At 44.2% G+C, this 18,660-nt stretch overlaps 1 protein-coding gene across 6 annotated transcripts in view; it reads left to right on the top strand.

Moving 5' to 3' along the window:
- Window positions 1-18,660, top strand: part of plekha6 (pleckstrin homology domain containing, family A member 6) — a 289,330-nt gene that overhangs the window by 240,018 nt on the left and 30,652 nt on the right. For all 6 annotated transcript variants that reach the window (XM_076749470.1, XM_076749461.1, XM_076749494.1 and 3 more), the window contains 4 exons: window positions 4,314-4,385; window positions 4,918-4,998; window positions 5,244-5,393; window positions 9,711-9,806. In XM_076749470.1, coding sequence (XP_076605585.1) covers window positions 4,314-4,385; window positions 4,918-4,998; window positions 5,244-5,393; window positions 9,711-9,806 — 399 coding nt within the window. The remainder of the gene's footprint in view (window positions 1-4,313; window positions 4,386-4,917; window positions 4,999-5,243; window positions 5,394-9,710; window positions 9,807-18,660) is intronic.

The raw sequence follows: 18,660 nt of genomic DNA, 5'->3' as shown, positions 1-18,660 counted from the left end.
TCTCATCAGTACCCCCACCCCTACTGATGAGCCTGGTCTTTTTGGTCAGACAGGACATGAAGAAATGAAATGACCAACTTGACCACAGTCCACACACTCACCTGCCTGGGTCCTGTGGAGGCGCTCTGTAAGAGTCAATCGGGCTCTCCCAAGCTGCATAGGGTCATCGTCCGCAGGTTGGTCAGGTCAGCCCAGAACTGAGGTTCAGGAGATGGAGGTCGGTCGGGTCATGGAGTTGACTATGTCAGAACACGGGCAGCTCTCTCCATCCTCGCCTTTGCTGACCAGCACACACAGGTTGGCGGGCTCGTCATGGGTGGCTAACTTGTCCTTGAACTGCTTGTTGAGTTCCCTGATGAACACACCCCGGCGTCGGCTGCCAGGGTCCAGAAATCCACTAGTTATTTAGTCACAGAGTGCAGTCCCTGTCTGAGGTTCAGGAGACTGGAAGCATTTCCAGCATGGTTAGGGTGGTCAAAAACAGTCTTTAGTCTTTTCTTGCAGTTCATAAATGTGAATGTGCTTATACTTGTGTAAGAATTTAATTCCTCAGTCCACACCAGCGCTCTGCCTTGTAGCAGCCTGCATAATGGACCTTAGACTGAACAGATGAAAAAAAAATGAACACAATACAACACTGCAACAAAAAAACCCGATAATTATCAAGGGTTCTGTCAAAGGGCTCAGGGTCGCTCACATGAGTCTCATTGACTCGTGGGGCTCAGCCAACGAGGTCTGGGGCTGGTTCTGGTCCCATAGAGCGGCCGCCAAGTGAGTCATTAGGCGTGAAAGCTTGGAGACCTGGGCCACCATATACTGACTGGATTCACATGGGACTTGGAGCTTTGTTCGTGCTGTCCAAGGCGAGCACCTTGACTAGATATTTCATTTCTTTCGAGCGATACTCACATGGAGAATAGATATTTAACAAGGGAGAGTTCAAAACAAACTTTATATACTGCTGGTCAGATGAGCCTGATGAGCAGCAGGTGTACAGGTGTTATGGCGGAAGCCAGCAGAGAGAGTAGGAGGCCATACCCAATCTCAGACAGACAGGGGAACAGACAGACAAATAACACTAAAGGAAAATGGGAAAAGGAAAACACTAGGGATAGACAGATGAACAGATCCTATCAATCAACTCATACTCATCATAGTAACTGAAGTACAAGTAATTAAATATTAGAAGACAACACAGAAAACTGAATGGAAATCTGACGAATGAATGGCTGTGAAACCTTTATTTCACAGTCCTTGAGATAAGGGCCTCAGTACACTTCAAACAAATTAGGAGTAATAGAAAAGGAGGGTGAATAACATGCCACTGTAGCCTCCTCCTGGTTGCATCCCACTCTTGTTTGTATACCTCTGTAGTCTTGGCATGAAGAATCATACGAATCGGGATAACTTTTGGGCAGTCTCTCCTCATAGTCAATTGTTGTGTTACACTCTGTTGTACACATACATTGACAGAGGTAGTTGTGTAAAGAATGAAGATATTATGCCAATTCTTTTTCTGTCAATGAACAGCACATCCCACTAAAACCAAACTCTCACTATTTTGTGAACAGTCTAGTTGACCTCTTTAAACTTACAAAAGATTTCCTACACAGTATTTCCAGTCCACTGGAAACCGTCATCAGGAGTCATTCAGCTCATTTGTCATCTCTCATTTCTTAGTGCTATTGTAATGATTCATCATCATCAATTCCAGATCTTTGGAGGACAAATTGTCAATGTGGATGTGTGTTGTGTGTGTAACAATGATACAGGGCTTTCCCTCCAACTCCATTCAGTTATTTATATCCACCTTTCCTAGATGTTTCATGATATAATTTGAACCTGGTTTTTCATTTTGAGACATGTGCTAAAGATCCTCTGTGATCTTTAGAGATGACAAAACATGTCGATATGCATTATCAGTATGGGAACATATTTCTTATATCTGGCTGACAAATGACTCAGTGGAGTTCTTCCCATCTGACTGTTGGCAGATGATGCATACAGTTTTTTGGACAAACTTTATCACCTGCCATCCACTGTGGAAAACATAAAAATCCATCCAGCAAAATAACCATGAATAGCTCATTGGCAGCAAAAAAAAAAAAAAACAACTTAATTTAAATGTTCTTTGTTGTAGTAGAAAAGTTGATCTTGATGACTTTCTGAATAAATTAAACTTGTGTGTTACTTGAGTGTAACTTGTTGCTTCTCTCTCAGTTAGTGTTGTAGAGGAATTAGTTGTTAAACCTCTAAACTAATGTTGCATTCGTTAATAAACTGCGGGGCACCAACCTTCCTCAGCTAATAAGGATTTTATTTATCTTGTCTTATAATGCTGATGTAGTGACAATGAATGAACCAACAGGAGATCAGTCTGATAATCTAAGGCGTAAATTCTCAGTACAGGGATTGCTTATATCCAGTTCAAAAGGACACTGTCTGACCACGACTCATATGAAAAAAGGATTATTTATTAATCACAATAATGAAATGAATATGAATAATGGAAAACACGACAAATGATAGCAGTGATACAAAGTAACACAAACAACTGCAGAGAGAAACTTATGGCAGGAGAATGGCAAAATGAGTTTGGCGATAGTGAGAAGTAGGTTTAAAGGGAAAAATGGGGATGCGAATGTAACGTTAATTTGTTGAATGAACGATTGAGAGAATTTAACAAATTGACAGTATCTTAACCTCACGGACCAACTCTTATTCAAAATCGCTTAAGCATGCCTACTTTGTCAGCGACGCCCCTGTAGATGTCTGCTCCGAACTGACACGAAGAGGCTCCACGTTACCGTCTGTAACTCTGATCTGCGCTGCGGTCTGCCGGACGAATCAAGCAAACCACGGTTGAGAGCCGGTGTTGGACAGGGAGCTGAGGATCTTCGGTGTCAGCTGCAGACGAGGAACGGCTTCTGATGGTTATTTAACCCGGACCAGTGTGGGTGGTGCAGCAGGCTACAGGTTTTAGGTTGAGTCGGCGACCGTGTGGCAAGATGTTAGACTGGTAATAATAAAATTAAGAAACTCTTCGATGGTGGTTGAAAATGTCTTCAAAATTATTATCACGTTACTAGAATTTTAACACAAAAACAAAACAAATCATGCGGCTTAACGTGGCGAGCAAAAATTAAAGTTTCATGAAGATAAAGAAACTAGAAAAATACGTTTTCTGAATATGGAAGTAATACGGACGAATGAAGACGAATGAAGATAAAGACAAAAGAAGACGAACTAAAACTACTGAACTAAAACTTAACACAAACTTAACACGAACACAAAACAGACGCGAACCATCCCACATAGAGCGAAAATTAACTAATGATTCATACGAGGGGCTCATCTGCTTCTCACTATGGTCAGTTGAATATATTTTAAATGATCCATTTTCAATGGCATTTCAACATTGTTCACAGCATGCGTCAGACACCTTGGATGAATAATGACAACATTCAACAATAAATATGATAACATTTCCTAATACTAATCCTAATAAACATGATGACTAAGGGTATGACTTCTTTAATATGACGAAGGAATAAAGAAGGGCAGACTATATTTGCCGAAATGATTATCGCTATTATGGTTACTTTTTAATGAATGTCTCCCGCTAAGCACATTCAACCTAACTGCAATGAACCTCTGAACGGCAGTATGGTTCCATGGTAGAAACTCTGAGAAACTCTTTGGGATAGTTAAAATCACAGTTTTATCATCCTGTAAGTTAGAAACACCAGGAAAGCATTGTTATTTTACAGATCGCGAGCTTAGTAATGTAAAAACATCCACAGTTAAATCAAACATAGAGATTTAGTTATTTTGGTAGGTTAAGAAAAAGGCACACAGACATACAGCACAGTTTGCTTCAGGAATGTCTAATTTACAACCCATCAGCATTATCTGGTTTGTAGATTGTAGACTCTGAGACATGGCATTTGTCCATCCAGGCAGTTTTATTGTCCTTAACTCCCATGGGCTATCAAGAAAGAGTTAGCACCTCCATGAGAACGTCCTGAGCAGAAGACACCCTTTGAAGTGGGAGCCATCAGTGACTCTTGTTGCCCTGAAAGAATGTGAGAAGTTGTTCTACAACCAGACATCTTGTCTCTCTGAGTTCACATCTGTGAACCTTCCAAATGGTCAATAACTCTTAAAAGTCTGATTGTTTTATAACTCCATTTCTCCTGAGGAATGCAAAGAAGGGAAAAAAGGGTCAGTTACAGGCCAGTTCTGCTACAGTGTCTATACTGTTTGTCTGATGTTGATCATTTAGATCATTTGTTCAATCATTGGTTTCACAGATGCCTCCTTTCCATGATGTCTACAGCAGAGAGTTACATCCCACACTGAAACTCAATGAGATTGAAACCAGTGTAAGAGATTTAACACTATACACACATACACTATTACATACCGATGATTTACACTTCTTTTCAAATGCTCTACATGGCCAAAGCAGACAGTAGTGCTTTTCAAGCTTTGTGTCAACAATATGTGCTTGGTTGTTTTGCCTTTTGAACATAACATTGCCCCTGTGCACAATGCCAGCTCCATAAAAAATGTTTTTCCCAGTTTGGTGTGAAAAACTTAGCTGGCTTGCACAGAGCCCTGACCTCATTCCCATGCCTTTGAGATGAAATGGAATGCTAAGGCAGGCCTTGTCACCCAACATCAGAGATGGACCACACTACTCTTGCGGCTGAAACCAGAAGAGTTTAGGCTCTTACATAACATGTTCAGCTATCACATATGACTGCAATGTTCTATTATCCATATGCTTTTATTCCTATATTATAGGCATGTACTCACAGAGATGCGCTCTTGTACTCTGTTTGTTTTAGATGTTTTTTTCCCCAGTTTCTACAAACTGCATGTGAGAAACACTTGTTGTCTTGTCTGACACAGAAACTCTTGGGTCGACTGTGTGAGCAGAACCAAATTTTGAAAGACCATGAGGCTGTTGTGCACAGACTGAGAATGGACAAGGTAATTAATTTTCTTCCACACATTTGTGCAGTTCTAGTGAAAATTATGAAGTGATCTTTTTGTCGTTGTCTTACTGCTGTTGTCTGAAGTTATCTTCTTGTTTGTTTGTTTGTTTGTTATGTATCTTTGAGGCACAAAGTGGTGACTTCAAATTCTTCTGTTGATTAGGGATTAGGGAAAAAAATACAAGAATGTTCATAACTATTCCTTTCTTGCTTGCTATACCTGCTGTTCCCTGTTCTCAGGACAGCCTAGAGGAAGCGCTGGTGGCAACTCATCAGGAGATGGAGCTGTACCATAACCAGCCTTTGGCCATGGAAAAGCTGCGGTTCAAAAAGGAAACTCTGCAGAACCAGCTCATCAACATTAGAGGAGAACTCTCCCAGGCCTCCAGTGTAAGACACTGCATAACGTATTCAGGATCCTACCTGTGATGAAACAAAAAACAAAACAAACAACAATGATCATATATATATATATATATATATATATATATATATATATATATGTATGTATGTATGTACAGCAGCAACAGAATGAGGCAACCACACAATTGCCTAGACAAGTTTCAAAGTCTCAGATTGAACCATGTCATACCAACCACTTTGGAATTAAAAACGGGAGTGAACATCAACATTGTTTTCCAAACTGCTAATAGCGAACATCCATTAGACACCCTAGAGCACATGTGTCATACTCAAAGCCCGTGGGCCTCAACCAGCCTGCCACATCATTTTATGTGGCCCACAAAAGCTTAAACAGCATATCGTACTGTTGTACTTGTCTTCTTCCACTTATCTGGGTCCAGGTCGGGGGGGCAGCATCCTCAGCAAGGAAGCCCAGACAGCCCTTCCACCAGCTCCTGCTGAGGGATCCCAAGGTGTTCCCAGGCCAAATGAGAGACATAATCTCTCCAATGTGTCCTGGGTTGGCCCAGAGGTCTCCTACCTGCCGGACATGCCCGGAACACCTCCCTAGGTGATGTTGAGACGTCCGGGAGGCATGCTCACCAGATGCCCGAACCACCTCAACAAGAGCAGCGACTCTACTCTGAGTCCCTCCTGGATGTCCGAGCTCCTCACCATATCTCTAAGGCTGAGCCCAGACACCCTGCGGAGGATACTTATGTAGGGGAATTACCTCTAAATTAATGTTGCATTCGTTAATAAGAGTAGGGCACCAACCTTCCTCAGCTAAGAAGGATTTTGTATATCGTGTCTTGTAATGCTGATGTAGTGAAAACGAATGAACCAACAGGAGATCAGTCGGATAATCTAAGGTGTAAACTCTCAGTACAGGGATTGCTTATATCCAGCTCAAAAGGACACCGTCTGACAACGACTTGTATGCAAAAGATTATTTATTAAACACAATAATGAAATGAATATGAATCATGGATAATGCGATAGATTATATGGATGATACAGATTAACACAAACACTGCACAGAGGAATTTATGGCAAGAGAATGGTAAAATGAGTTTGGCGATAGTGAGAAGTAGGTTTTAAAGGGAAAATGGGGACGCAAATATAAAGTTGATTTGTTGAATGAACGATTTAGAGAATTTAAACAGATTGACAGTATCTCAACCTCACGGACCAACTCTTATTCAAAACCACTTAAGTATGCCTACTTTGTCAGCGACGCTCCTGTAGATGTCTGCTCTGAACTGACACGAAGAGGCTCTGCGTCGCCGTCCGTCACTCTGATCTACGCAGCGGTCTGCCAGACGAATCAAGCAAACCACGGTTGAGAGCTGGTGTTGGACAGGGATGTCTTGGGAGCTGAGGATCTTCGTGTCGGTTACAGACGAGGAACGGCTTCCGATGGTTCTTTAACCCGGACCAGCGGGTCAGCAGCAGGCTGGCACCAGGCAGTTTGCTTCCGGAATGTCTAATTTACAACCCATCAACATTATCTGGTTTGAAGATTCCTTTGAGACATGGCATTCGTCCATCCAGGCAGTTTTATTGTCCTTAACTCCCATGGGCTATCAAGAAAGAGTTAGCACCTCCATGAGAACGTCCTGAGCAGATGTAAATTTGAAGTGAAGGTGTTATCAGTGACTCTTGTTGCCCTGAAAGAATGTGAAAAGTTGTTCTACAACCAGACATCTTGTCTCTGCCTGAGTTCACACCTTCCTGTGAACCTTCCAAATGGTCATTAACTTCTAAAAGTCTGATTGTTTTATCACTCCACTTCTCCTGAGGAATGCAAAGAGGGGAGAAGAGTGTCAGTTACAGACCAGTTCTGCTACACTTACTTCGGGCCTGCATTTGTTATCTTATTCTCTCAATCATTACCCATAGTTCATGACCATATTTGAGGATCGGAACATAGATTGAATGGTAAATTGAGCCTATTGACCTCCTGTTCCTTCCTACCCTGCTTTGTGAACAAGACCCCAAGATACTTAAACTCCTCCACTTGGGTTAGCACCTCGTCAGTGGGCCTGAACTGAAAATAAATACTAAAATTGAACAATAGAGAATATAGAAGGGTAGGGAGGGGAGAGAGTTTAACATCCTAACAGCCTGATGGATAAAGCTGTTGGTGAGTCTGGTGGTGCAGGAATGGAGGCTCCTACACCTCCTCCCAGAGGGCAGGAGGCTGAACAAATTGTGTGCAGGGTGGCTTGTGTCGCTCACAATTGTCGTCACTTTGCGGGTGAGGCGGGTAATTTGGTGCTGCTCACTCTCTCCACAGCAGCACCATCGATGGTCAGTGGCGGGTGTTGGGTGTGGCCTCTCTGGAAGTCAACAACAATCTCCATGGTCTTGCTTAAATTCAGCAGGAGGTTTTTGTTTCTGCACCACGTGGTCAGAAGGTTGACCTCCTTCCTGTAGTGGGTCTCGTCACCCTTGGTGACGAGACTAGAGTTGCCTCACTAGAGTTGCCTCAGGGAAGTGTTCAAGATGTCAGTGAAGACATCTGCGAGCTCCTCTGCACAGTCCTTTAGCACACTACCAGGGGTGTTGTCTGGGCCTGTTGCCTTGCGGGTGTTGAGAGTGTCCTCTTCACGCTGGCGGCAGACAGACACAGAGTCTGATCGTGGGGAGGGGTTGCGGTCTTCTGTGGGCGTGTGTTGTTTTGTGCTTCAAAGCGTGCAAAGAAGCTATTCAGATTGTTGTATAGATAGGTGTTGCTCTCGTAGCTCTGTGGCGTGGGCTTGTAGTCCGTGATGGCCTGAATGCCCTGCCATAGGTTCTGTGCGTCTCTGCTGTCTTTGAAGTGGGAGGTTATCTTGTGTGTGTATTCCTGTTTTGCTTTCCTGATGCCGCGGGACAGTTTGGCTCTTGCTGTTCTCAGGCCAGATCTGTCCCCGGCTCTAAAGGTCTTGTATCTGGCCCTCAGCAGCCTGTGGACGTCCCCTGTCAGCCATGGCTTCCCGAGTGATGATGCTTTTTGTGTGGGTCACATAATTGATGCACTTTGTGATGTAAGAGATCACAGTGTCTGTGTACTCATCAATGTCTGTATGGTTGTTGTAAGTGGCTGTTATTGGACCATGGCCTCAGACTTGGAGGTGCTGATTCTCATCCCAGCCGCTTCATATTTGGCTGCAAATGTTGCACAGGCGTGTCAACCAGGACAGCCCTACAACATCCAAAGCCTTGAGATACTCAGGACAGATCCAGAGCTGTTACCCTGCTGAACTCTGTCCACCAGCAGCCCCCCCTTCCAACCCCTACTGCCCTCCCATTGACACTGACTCCACTACCTCATGCCCCCCCCTACAACCCCCAACACCCTCCCATTGATTGACACTGACACACTCTCTTACCACCTTGTGGTCCCCCCTGCAAGCCCCCCACCACCCTCCCATAGACATTGTCACCACCCTCCTCCATCCCAAGAGACTATAACAAGATGAACATTTGAACTCAGCCCATGCCATACTGCACATATCACTTTATATTTTATACGTACCTCATCTGTTCACTTATACTTTTTACTTTTACTGCACTGTCACTTACTACCTGTTGCACATGTCATCTGTTTACATACCGTGTTGAACATCCCACTTGTTTACATACCGTGTGGCACATGTTTTTATTGTTTAACAGAAATCACTTGCACTACCTGCACCTACCTCATACTGTTTATACTTCATGGCACTTGCACTATTTACATGTATTTATATATATATATATATATATTTGGATATTATGACTCTTTGCACTTCTGATTGGATGCTAAACTGCATTTCGTTGTCTCTGTGTTGCACTCTGACGATGCCAATAAAGTTCAATCTAATCTAATCTAATCTCATCCAGCCCTCAGGCTCCACCTCTTCAGAGTTGCTTAACTACCTACCCCAGATGTCCACCAGTGGGTTGGGGGCTTACCGCCTCAACTAGCCCGAGCAACCTTATGGCCGCGGCTCACAACAGCTGCCTCAATAATGGCGGAGTAGAATAAGGCCCATTCAGACTCAATGTCCCCTACCGCCCCCAGAACACGGTCAAAGTTCTGTAAAAAGGCATATCATTGTCTTAAAATAAAAGTCTATGCTGCTTTAGAGTGCACAGTGACCATAAACTACATCTCCCACAATGTGACCTGTGAAATGACGGCATCCTGCCACTACAGTGCAGTGTTTCCATATTGCCATTTCAGAGTGAAAGGCATTAGAAGAACATGATTTATGTAAGTCACAGATGTTACGACCATTCTCTGAGTATGATTACTTTTATTTTTATGTCTCTCAGGCTTTAACCACAACTCGCATGGAGTTTGAAGCATTGGAGGATGAGGCCAGCGCCATTCATGGAGACCTTTGGGAGCAGCTTAATGCAGGAGGGCAGGTAAAAGGTCACACTGTCATTGTGCCTTGGGGTGGGTGTGGTAGTCAGTGGTTTGACCCTGGCCCTTGGGGTGTACATGTTGAAATGTCCTTAGGCAAGATTCTGAAACCCAAATTGCAGATTCCTGATGTTGTGCTATTGGTGTGTGAGTGCATGTGAATGCTTATTGCTTCTGGTGAGTAGGTATGGTAGTCTCTGCCACTAGTGAATGCATGTGCATTTGAATGGTTGAATGCTGACTTGTGGTATAAACTGCTTTGAGTGGTCAGTAAGACCACTGTGGCTCAGGAGATAGAGCAGTTGTCTGCCAATCAGGAGGTTGGTGGTTCGATCCCCGGCCTCAGCAGTCCACATGCCGAAGTATCCTTGGGCAAGATACTGAACCCCAAAACCGCCCCTGATGCTGTGTGAATTCATATGTATGTCACTTTGGATAAAAGCGTCTGCCAAATGACTAATTGTAATTGTAATAATAACGCCAACAGTTCTAGTCTTTGACTGCATTGGACCTGATCAATTGGTGTACTATTACAAACAGACAAAATTGATGGTCATTGTTCAGTAGATGTTTGCACAGCAATTATTCTTAATTTAAGAAAGTTGCGTACCTAACAGATCCTTCTGTACGAAATAACTCTACTTCCCTGTTACCCTGTTACTCCCGCCTTATAAAATAACGAACAAGACATCAAAAATGTGTTATAATAGCATATGTCTTGTGTTTGAATATTTAATTTTGAGTCGTTACTATGTCCATTTTGTTTGTCCAGGTTTTTAAATACTGACGCTGAGGCTAAGGCTACATTCATACTAATTTGTTTAGTGTTTCCCAGTTTACACAGAATGTCTAACTGTGGCAATCCAGGTGGTTAGGGGATGTGGTATTGGATTGTTGAAAATATTTGAAACTCACAAATTCCGTCATGTTGCTATTCCCTTCAATCCCCCTCACCATTGTTCTGACCCTGATCACAACGCCTCTGCTTCATAAACTAGATGAGACATGATCTGAGTGGTGCTTGTTTTCCAGACTGTAACATCTCTTTTAAACTGTTAGTGTACACTGATGATGTCATTGTCCTGGTCAACACACAGAAAGATATCGATCTGTGAATACTGTCAGCCTGCTCAATTCAATATCTTCTGCCCAAGTAAACTGGGGAAAGAGTGGGGCAGTCTTGGTGGGGATAGGCTGAGGGATCGGCTCAGGCTACCTGCAGGCTTGGTCTGAAAGGAGGGCTAAAATATCTGGGACTCTTTCTGGGGAATGACACGTTTCTACATGAAAAATCGGGATAATGTTTTAGAAAAGGTCAAAGATCAGCTCATGAAATGGAAATTGATTATACCTAAAATGTCTTACAGAGACCGGTTGGCCTATGTTGATCCCCTTCTCTTTTGTCACAGATTCAAAGTGTTTTAGTTGCACTGGGTCCCTCAGAGTGTCATGTTTCTTCCTAAGGAGGAGGGTGGACAGGGCCTGGTCGATACGGCCAGTAGGAGAGGTGCCCGCCAGCTTCAGTTCATTCAGAAATTGCTTACTCAGCTTGCACACCTGGTGGCGAGAGCTATATCCTGCTGCATCCTTAAGTGGTGTGGTTGTTTGGGACTGGGCCTGTCTCATTTTCTAATGGACTCCAGCCAGCTCAACACATCATCTCTGCCAGGCTTCTACAGGAGTGTGTTCAGTGTGGACCTTGCTGATGAAACAGAGGCAGGACCAGGTAGACTCTCTGCACTCCTGCAGGACGGCAGGAACCTGTGCTGTTTGGTGTACATTTGGACAGTCCCACTTCACGCTGCAGGATTTTCCACTCTGGGCCAGGTGGTGGAGCTGACCAGACATGTGTTGGATGGCCCAGCTGGATTGGCTGCTCGAATGGGAGTGAGATCACCATGAGTCATAAACCCGCTGCTGAAACACTGGAGGCATCAGTTGACATGACATGAATGTTCTCTTAACTGACTATTGTGATGGTACACTGCTGTCAAACTGTACTGATCTATATCTTGCCTTCAGTCTGTTTCTAAACGGTTATGGTCCTTTACTTAAGCCTGTTGACCCTATAGGTGTTTCTTTGGAGGATGCCTCAGGGAAAACTCACAGTAAACACTTCCTCCTCTAACAAAAAAACAAGCAGATTTGCAGTGGAAGACCCTACTCCTTCATCGCTGTGGTTAACGCTGCCACAGAGCATAAATGTCCCTTCTGCAGCCACAGAGAGATGGTGTTTCACTGCTTCAAACAGAGCTGTGCACTTGTCTCACAGCTCTGTCTGTGCTCTGGGAAACCATCTTTAGTAGCTGTGAAGTTTTTACAAAGCAGGTTGTTATATTTGCTTTCCAGCACAGTCAGAACAAGAACACATGTGAGCTGTGAGTTGGATGTCCATGTGGTTCCTGTGTTTGTGAAAATGGTGGAGTCCACGCTGTTGGTAGAGTTTAGTTTTTACAGAGCTGCTCAGGACCTTGACAGTGGAGCTGGAGAAGCTAACAAGCCAACATGCAGTGAAGTTAACTGTGTGTGTGTGCTTTATAGTGGAGGAGGCCAGCTATGTTGTTGGAGAGGTTGTGGACTTTGACAGTGTGAAATCTGCTTCTTGCATGAGCAGCGCTATCATCATCTTTCTGGATGATGTGGCCAAAGTTGAGAAGCTTGTTGAAATACATGTGCCATTATCTCAAACGCACCTCTGTTCATTATAAATGAGGAGTTGGACAAGAGCTGTCATGCTATGGGCAGCTGGTGTCCCCCTTTAAGATGGTTCTGCTGGGCAAGTCACCTAAACTCAAGCATGTTGTGTGTCACAGAAGACAAGTCTTTATGATTCTGAAAGACAGCACAATGGAGCTGAACCTGACTTTAAGTTTTAAAGGTAGACGGCTTCACTTAAATTGTGTTTGCTACCTCAGAAACTATGAAATGTTTTGGTTGCGGTGCAGAGGGACATTTGGTGTGGTCTTGCCCAGAGGCAAGCGGGCCAGTCCAAGCAAGCCTCAGAACGGCTGGGTCAAACACACTTGTTGTGCAGCAGTCTGCTGAGAAAGGGGAGCAGAAGGATCAAGCTGAGACTGGAAAATAGTGGAAAATGTCCAGACCAGTAAGAAACCAGAGAAAGATCATCAGAGAAAAAGAAAGAGAACAGAAGTAAAGGAAGCTGCAGTCAGATTGCTGAGGGTGTGATCAATGTGAGATGCTGATGGATGAATGTGTGATGAAATAAGTCCAAATAATAAAACTGGCAAAAGACATACAGTAGTACATACAGGAGTGGTGCTAAGACTAACAGAGCCATGGAGGATCTGTCAGATAATGATGAATGTGAGTAGATGCCTTCACAAGAAGATGAGACAGTGATCCTCTTGAGAAAATGAAGAGATTCCAAAAGAGCAGTTAAACTTGAACAGGTTTACGACTCAGCTGAGGAAGGAGAATGATGCATTTAGTGAACAAGAGGTGACCTTTGTCTTTCTAAGTCTTTCTAAGCCATAAATTGTCCAACAGTGGAGTCAGGGTGCTTTTTCCCAAGGGTTTAGTCCCCAGAGCGCAATATGAAAATGTCAAAATGTTTTTTGTAGTTGCTTATGCTCCAGTTTTGAGTATTGACAGAATGAGGTTTTCAAATGTTTTGTTTGATGTTCTTCATAATTGTACTGATGAGTTTTGTTTTTTTTTTGCTGGGACATGGTTTTAACTGTACAGAAAATGTCAAATAAGACGGGAATTACCTGGAGCCTCATCCCGCTTCATCTGCCAGATTTGACCATCTGATTGAAACCTACGAGTTAAAAGATGTTTGGAGAGGTTTAAACAAGACTGACTAGTAGTACACCTGGAGTCACTCCAGAGGCAACTTGTTATCATTGACCAGACATGATAATTTTTAATGTTTTAAGCATAATTTTGGTATTTTTAGATTATGTTCCTGTTGGCTTTCCTGATCATCATCTTGTCCAGTGCTCCTTTTACATTCAGAATGTGAAGGTACACAGTGCATATTGACATTTTAATACAATAATAAAAAGTCTCAATAAATCTTTTAGTGAGGCTTTTGAATTTTTATGTTTTTCACACAGAAAAAACAAATCTACTTTGTCTTCAGTGCAGCAATGGTGGGATGTTTCCCTGGTATTTAACCAGCCCAAACGAGTGCATGTCACTCCTCTCTTTATATCCCTCCACTGGCTCCCAGTTGCTGCCCGCATTAAATACAAGTTCTTGATGCTTGCATACAAAATTGCCACCAAAACCACTCCGACCTACCTGAACTCCCTCATTCAGGCTTATGCCCCCCCCCGCTCACTACACTCTGCCCAGGAATGGCGCCTGGTGCTGCCACCTCCAAAAACCCCTATGTCTCTAGCTAGACTCTTTTCTTCAGTGGTTCCAAGGTGGTGGAACGAGTTACCAAACTCCATTTGCTCTGCAGAGTCCCTTGCGATCTTTAGAAAAAGACTAAAGACCAAGCTCTTTACTGAACACCTTGTTCTTTAATTAAAAAAAAATAACCTTCTATTGACTCTATGCACTTTTTGCACTACTTCGTAGCATTGTCTTGTAGCACCTATGTCCAGTTGGACCAGAAAGTTGCGTTAGGGCGTCTAGAACCTTGCTTGCATTGTATGAAAAATCTCACATGTACGTCGCTTTGGATAAAAGTGTCTGGCAAATGACAAACTGTAATTGTAATTGTAATCGTAATGTTAGAAAGATTCAGATGAAACAAATTTGCCAGCAGTATACTCACAATGTCACCAAGCACATTACCAGATCTCTCCAAGACCTGGAGACTGAAGCAGTAGAATTACAGAGTGCAGTGGACTCTACAGGAAATTAAGGGAATATTGAAGCCCTTAAATCCAAAGGGCCTTAACCAACATGTCAGGGGTCACAGCTCAGGGTAATCTGGTCCGATCACAAAATCCTCTACAAAAATTCTAAGCCTCCAGACAGAGCTGATGAATAAGGTCATCCATGTTGACCAGAATTACTGTGCGCCCAGCAGGTTAATAAGTGATAAAATCACTCTAATTTGGCATGTTTTTGATGTCTCTGGCTCATTGGGTATTGTTGCTGGTCTTATTTCCATAAACCAGGGAAAGGCTTTTGACAAAGGACATTGATTGTTTATCAACATCTCTTCTACTAAGGTGACAGGGGAAAAAGTGAAGTGGTGATGGTGTGGAAAAAGTTGCTGGATAATTTTGGTCTACCAGGAGGGCTGACTGGGAAAAAAGGAGGGATAAAGTACATGGGAGTGTTTTTAGGTGAAGAATTTGTTTAAGAAAAGAACTGGGAGAATGTTTTGGAAAAAATCAAGTGCCTTCTTAAAAAGTGGCAATGGCTTGTGCCGAAGAAGTCCTATAGTGGGAGGATGCTTGTGATTGATAATTTAGTGTCCTCTTCGTTATGGGAGAGACTACCTTGTGTGGATCCTCTTTCAAACTTGCTTTCACAACTTCAAGCTGTTTTGTTGAACTTCTTTTGGGATAAATTACACTGGATTGGCTGTTATTTTTCTTCCAAAAGAAGAAGGAGGACAATGACTTCTCCATCTGGCCATCAGAGGAGCTGCTTTCCACCTTCAGTACATCCAGAGACTGCTGTTGGTGCGGAGACCACTGGCATGGGTACTTCTGAAACAGTTTAGTGGTGTGGGACTACATGACTCACTGTTCTTGGTGGATTTAAAGACTCGGAAGTTCCAGACTTTACCACCTTTCCACTGTGGAGTCTTCACAGTGTGGAAAATGTTGGTAAAGGACAGAATCATAGAAAATGACTCTTTACAATGGTTGCTGCAGGAGCCTGTGGTGCATGGAGGATGTTTGGACATCCCCTCCTGGGCAGGACCAGCTGTTACAGACCAGTTCAGCAGAGCAGGGATTCTGACCTTTGGGTCTTTATTGACCATTGCTGGACCTGAACTGGACAATGCAGCTCCTCTCGCAGCTGGTCTGGAAGTGAGATCTGTGAGGGTCATCAGCAAGCCGCTGTAACAATGGAAACACTGTCTGACTGGACATGAATGCTGTTGAAGGAGTACAGTAAAGGTTTAATTGTTCCTCACACAGATGGTCCCTTTTATTGTTTAGGAGTTCTGATGAATGTGATGGCTCTTGTTTAGACGAGAAAAGTCATGGAACATGGAAGAGGTAAATTGTAAAGCACTGTACAAGATAATGGCCAAATATTTAAATAAAAGTAAACTTTGGTTGACATACCTTGGCAAGGTCACCTGGTCTTGGGAGATGATGTCAAACCTGATTGAGGGAGAGGGTTTTATACAAGCCTCCAATAACAAAGGTACCTTTTCTTTCTGTTGTTAATCAAAGTGTGCCTACTGTGTCCACTACACTGATGATCATGGATGGCGTTGCTCTCCCGGGCAGTTTAAAATAAAAGTTTCAACCTCAATTGCATTTAACTTGTATTTATCTTCATCTGATACATTGGGTCTGTAATTATTTTTAAGCTTGTTCATATTTTAGTCTTGCTTGCTTTTCACATCTGTTATGCACATACGTATATGCCACTATGTTTGAATATGTATACTTGTACATACAGTGTGGCTTGTGTGGCTTTGATAAGCACCTTGGTGGTAAAACATTTTTTCTTCTTAAAGTGCTCTATAAATTAATAATCTTGAAAACTTCAATCACTGTCTTCTTGCCACCATTGTAGCAGGCATGGCGCCAGGATTTCAATTTTGGGTGGGCGACAGTTACTTTGGGTGGGCCTCTTAATTACAAAAGTAAACACTGTTTCCGACTGGTAGTCTCACTTATACAAAAATGACTGGTATCATGCTGTCTAGGGTGACTCGTACATCTAGCTGATTATGACATGATTATGACATTAAAAAACATTTTCAATGCCATAGCTTATTATTTCACCACGACAGTTTGTATTTATTACAAGTGGCACACGCGGCTTATCTTGTTATCTATGTTTTCGCTATGGATCAAGTGGATTCATTCATCAATTCATTACTACAACATTTCAATGCCTGTTAATTAATTTTTGTTTGATCTGACTGGATTACTCTTTAAATTGATTGCAAGGAGAGGGAGAAACAGACCGATCAGAGTACTGGGTGAGCTACAATGACTTTTAACAGGAGAGAGAGAGAGAGAGGTACATTCATGACCTTAACTGTCCGTGAAAGTAATCTGAAGACAATCAAGTCAGGCAGGAATATTTAGCTGTACCTCCCGTATTGTCTACATTTTCTACAAGTTCTAGTTTCAATGGGAAATGCATTTGCAGGTATATATTTCCGGTTCCGCTTCCGTGTTTTTGCTCTCAGTCTGTGTCTTAACACTTGGTCTTTTAGCCTTTTAACTCAGTTCTATGAGTTGGAGTTTTAGCCTTTCTTAGCTCTTCAGTTTTTAAGTCTCCGGCATTTTAACTGCTTTTAGCGTTGGGCCAATCAAGAGAACTTTTTCTGGCACGCGAGCCGCCATGCCTTCACCGGGCGCTGCGGAGTCAGCTGGAGAGCTGGAAGAACTGCTAAAAATAGCACACAAAAAGATCGCTGACCTTCTAGAGGACAAAAACCGAATACTGGGCGAGCTGATGAGGAAGGATTCCATGCTGTCCACCCTCAGGTCTCGTCTCCCGGCGGTGACCAGCTGGCTAGAGTCCACACAGACCGGTGCGTCCGCACCAAAAAAACAGCTCTGTGTGGCTCTCGGCCACACAGTTCTCTGGGAACCGTCCTCCTCCTGTCATCGACCCGTCTGCTCCACTCCAAGCAATACGACCCCCTGGACCGAAGTGGTCGTCCGAAGGCGGAAGAGGGCTCCGAGCGGGACCCATGACGGGGCTCTTTCTCCCCCGAACCTGCCGCTCTCCAATAAATATGCAGCCTTATCGGTGACCCGTGGCCCGTGACCAGCACCAGGAGACTGCACCCGTCTCTGCGGCCCCTGCCATCATGCCCCCGTTGATGGACACCGTAGCCTTTCCTCCACTCACGGCTAGCTGCCCTCCAGCAGAGGGGGGTCCTGCATCAGGTGGATGTCCAACAAGGGGCCGCTCGCCTCCACCATCCCGCTCCTCATCCTCTTCCTAGCGCAGGCGGCCGGTTAAGGACGCGGTGCGCTGGCACTCCTCACGTTCCCCCCACCTGGCGAGGGATCACACCCGGGGTCCTGGTGTGGGTGGCGGGGTGGCTGAGCTGGCTTGCCCTGAAGATCGAGCGGACGCCCCCACAAGCCTCGTCATCGGGGACTCCATCGTGCGGCACGTCCGCATGAGGGGGGGGTCCACCCTGTCCTTCCCCGGCGCCACCGTTATGGATATAACGGGGAAAATTCTGGATATCCTGACCTCGCATCCGCGGGCGAAAAGGATTATCATCCACGCAGGAGCGAACAACATCGCCAGGCAGCAGTCCGAACTTTTAAAGCAGGACTTCACCCACCTTTTCAACACCGTGGCACAGTCCCAGGTGAGTGTTTTTATCTCCGGCCCTACCCCCACTTGTGGCAGAGGGATAGGCAGCTTCAGCAGGCTGCTCAGCCTCAACACCTGGCTCTCCTCTGCCTGTAATTCTCACCATGTCGGCTTCATCGACAACTTTGATGTCTTTTGGGAGAGACGGCATCTCTTTGGTCGAGACGGTTTCCACCTTAACGTAGCAGGTGCCCGCATGCTGTCCGCTAACCTGGCATATGGTGTGCAGCATGCCAATCTCCCCACACCAGCACCAGCTGATCTGTCCGCGATACAATCAAACCCACGTGATTGACTGCCTGCACGTCACACAGACACACCCCACACCCCCAGTCTGCCCACAGAACTACCGTACAGCACTGTCCACACCATTACAACTATCATGTCACACAG

The sequence above is a fragment of the Chaetodon auriga genome, chromosome 2 (genome assembly GCF_051107435.1).
Source record: "Chaetodon auriga isolate fChaAug3 chromosome 2, fChaAug3.hap1, whole genome shotgun sequence".
NCBI classification, from domain to species: Eukaryota; Metazoa; Chordata; class Actinopteri; order Chaetodontiformes; family Chaetodontidae; genus Chaetodon; species Chaetodon auriga.
This window is presented reverse-complemented; position numbering and strand designations above follow the sequence as displayed.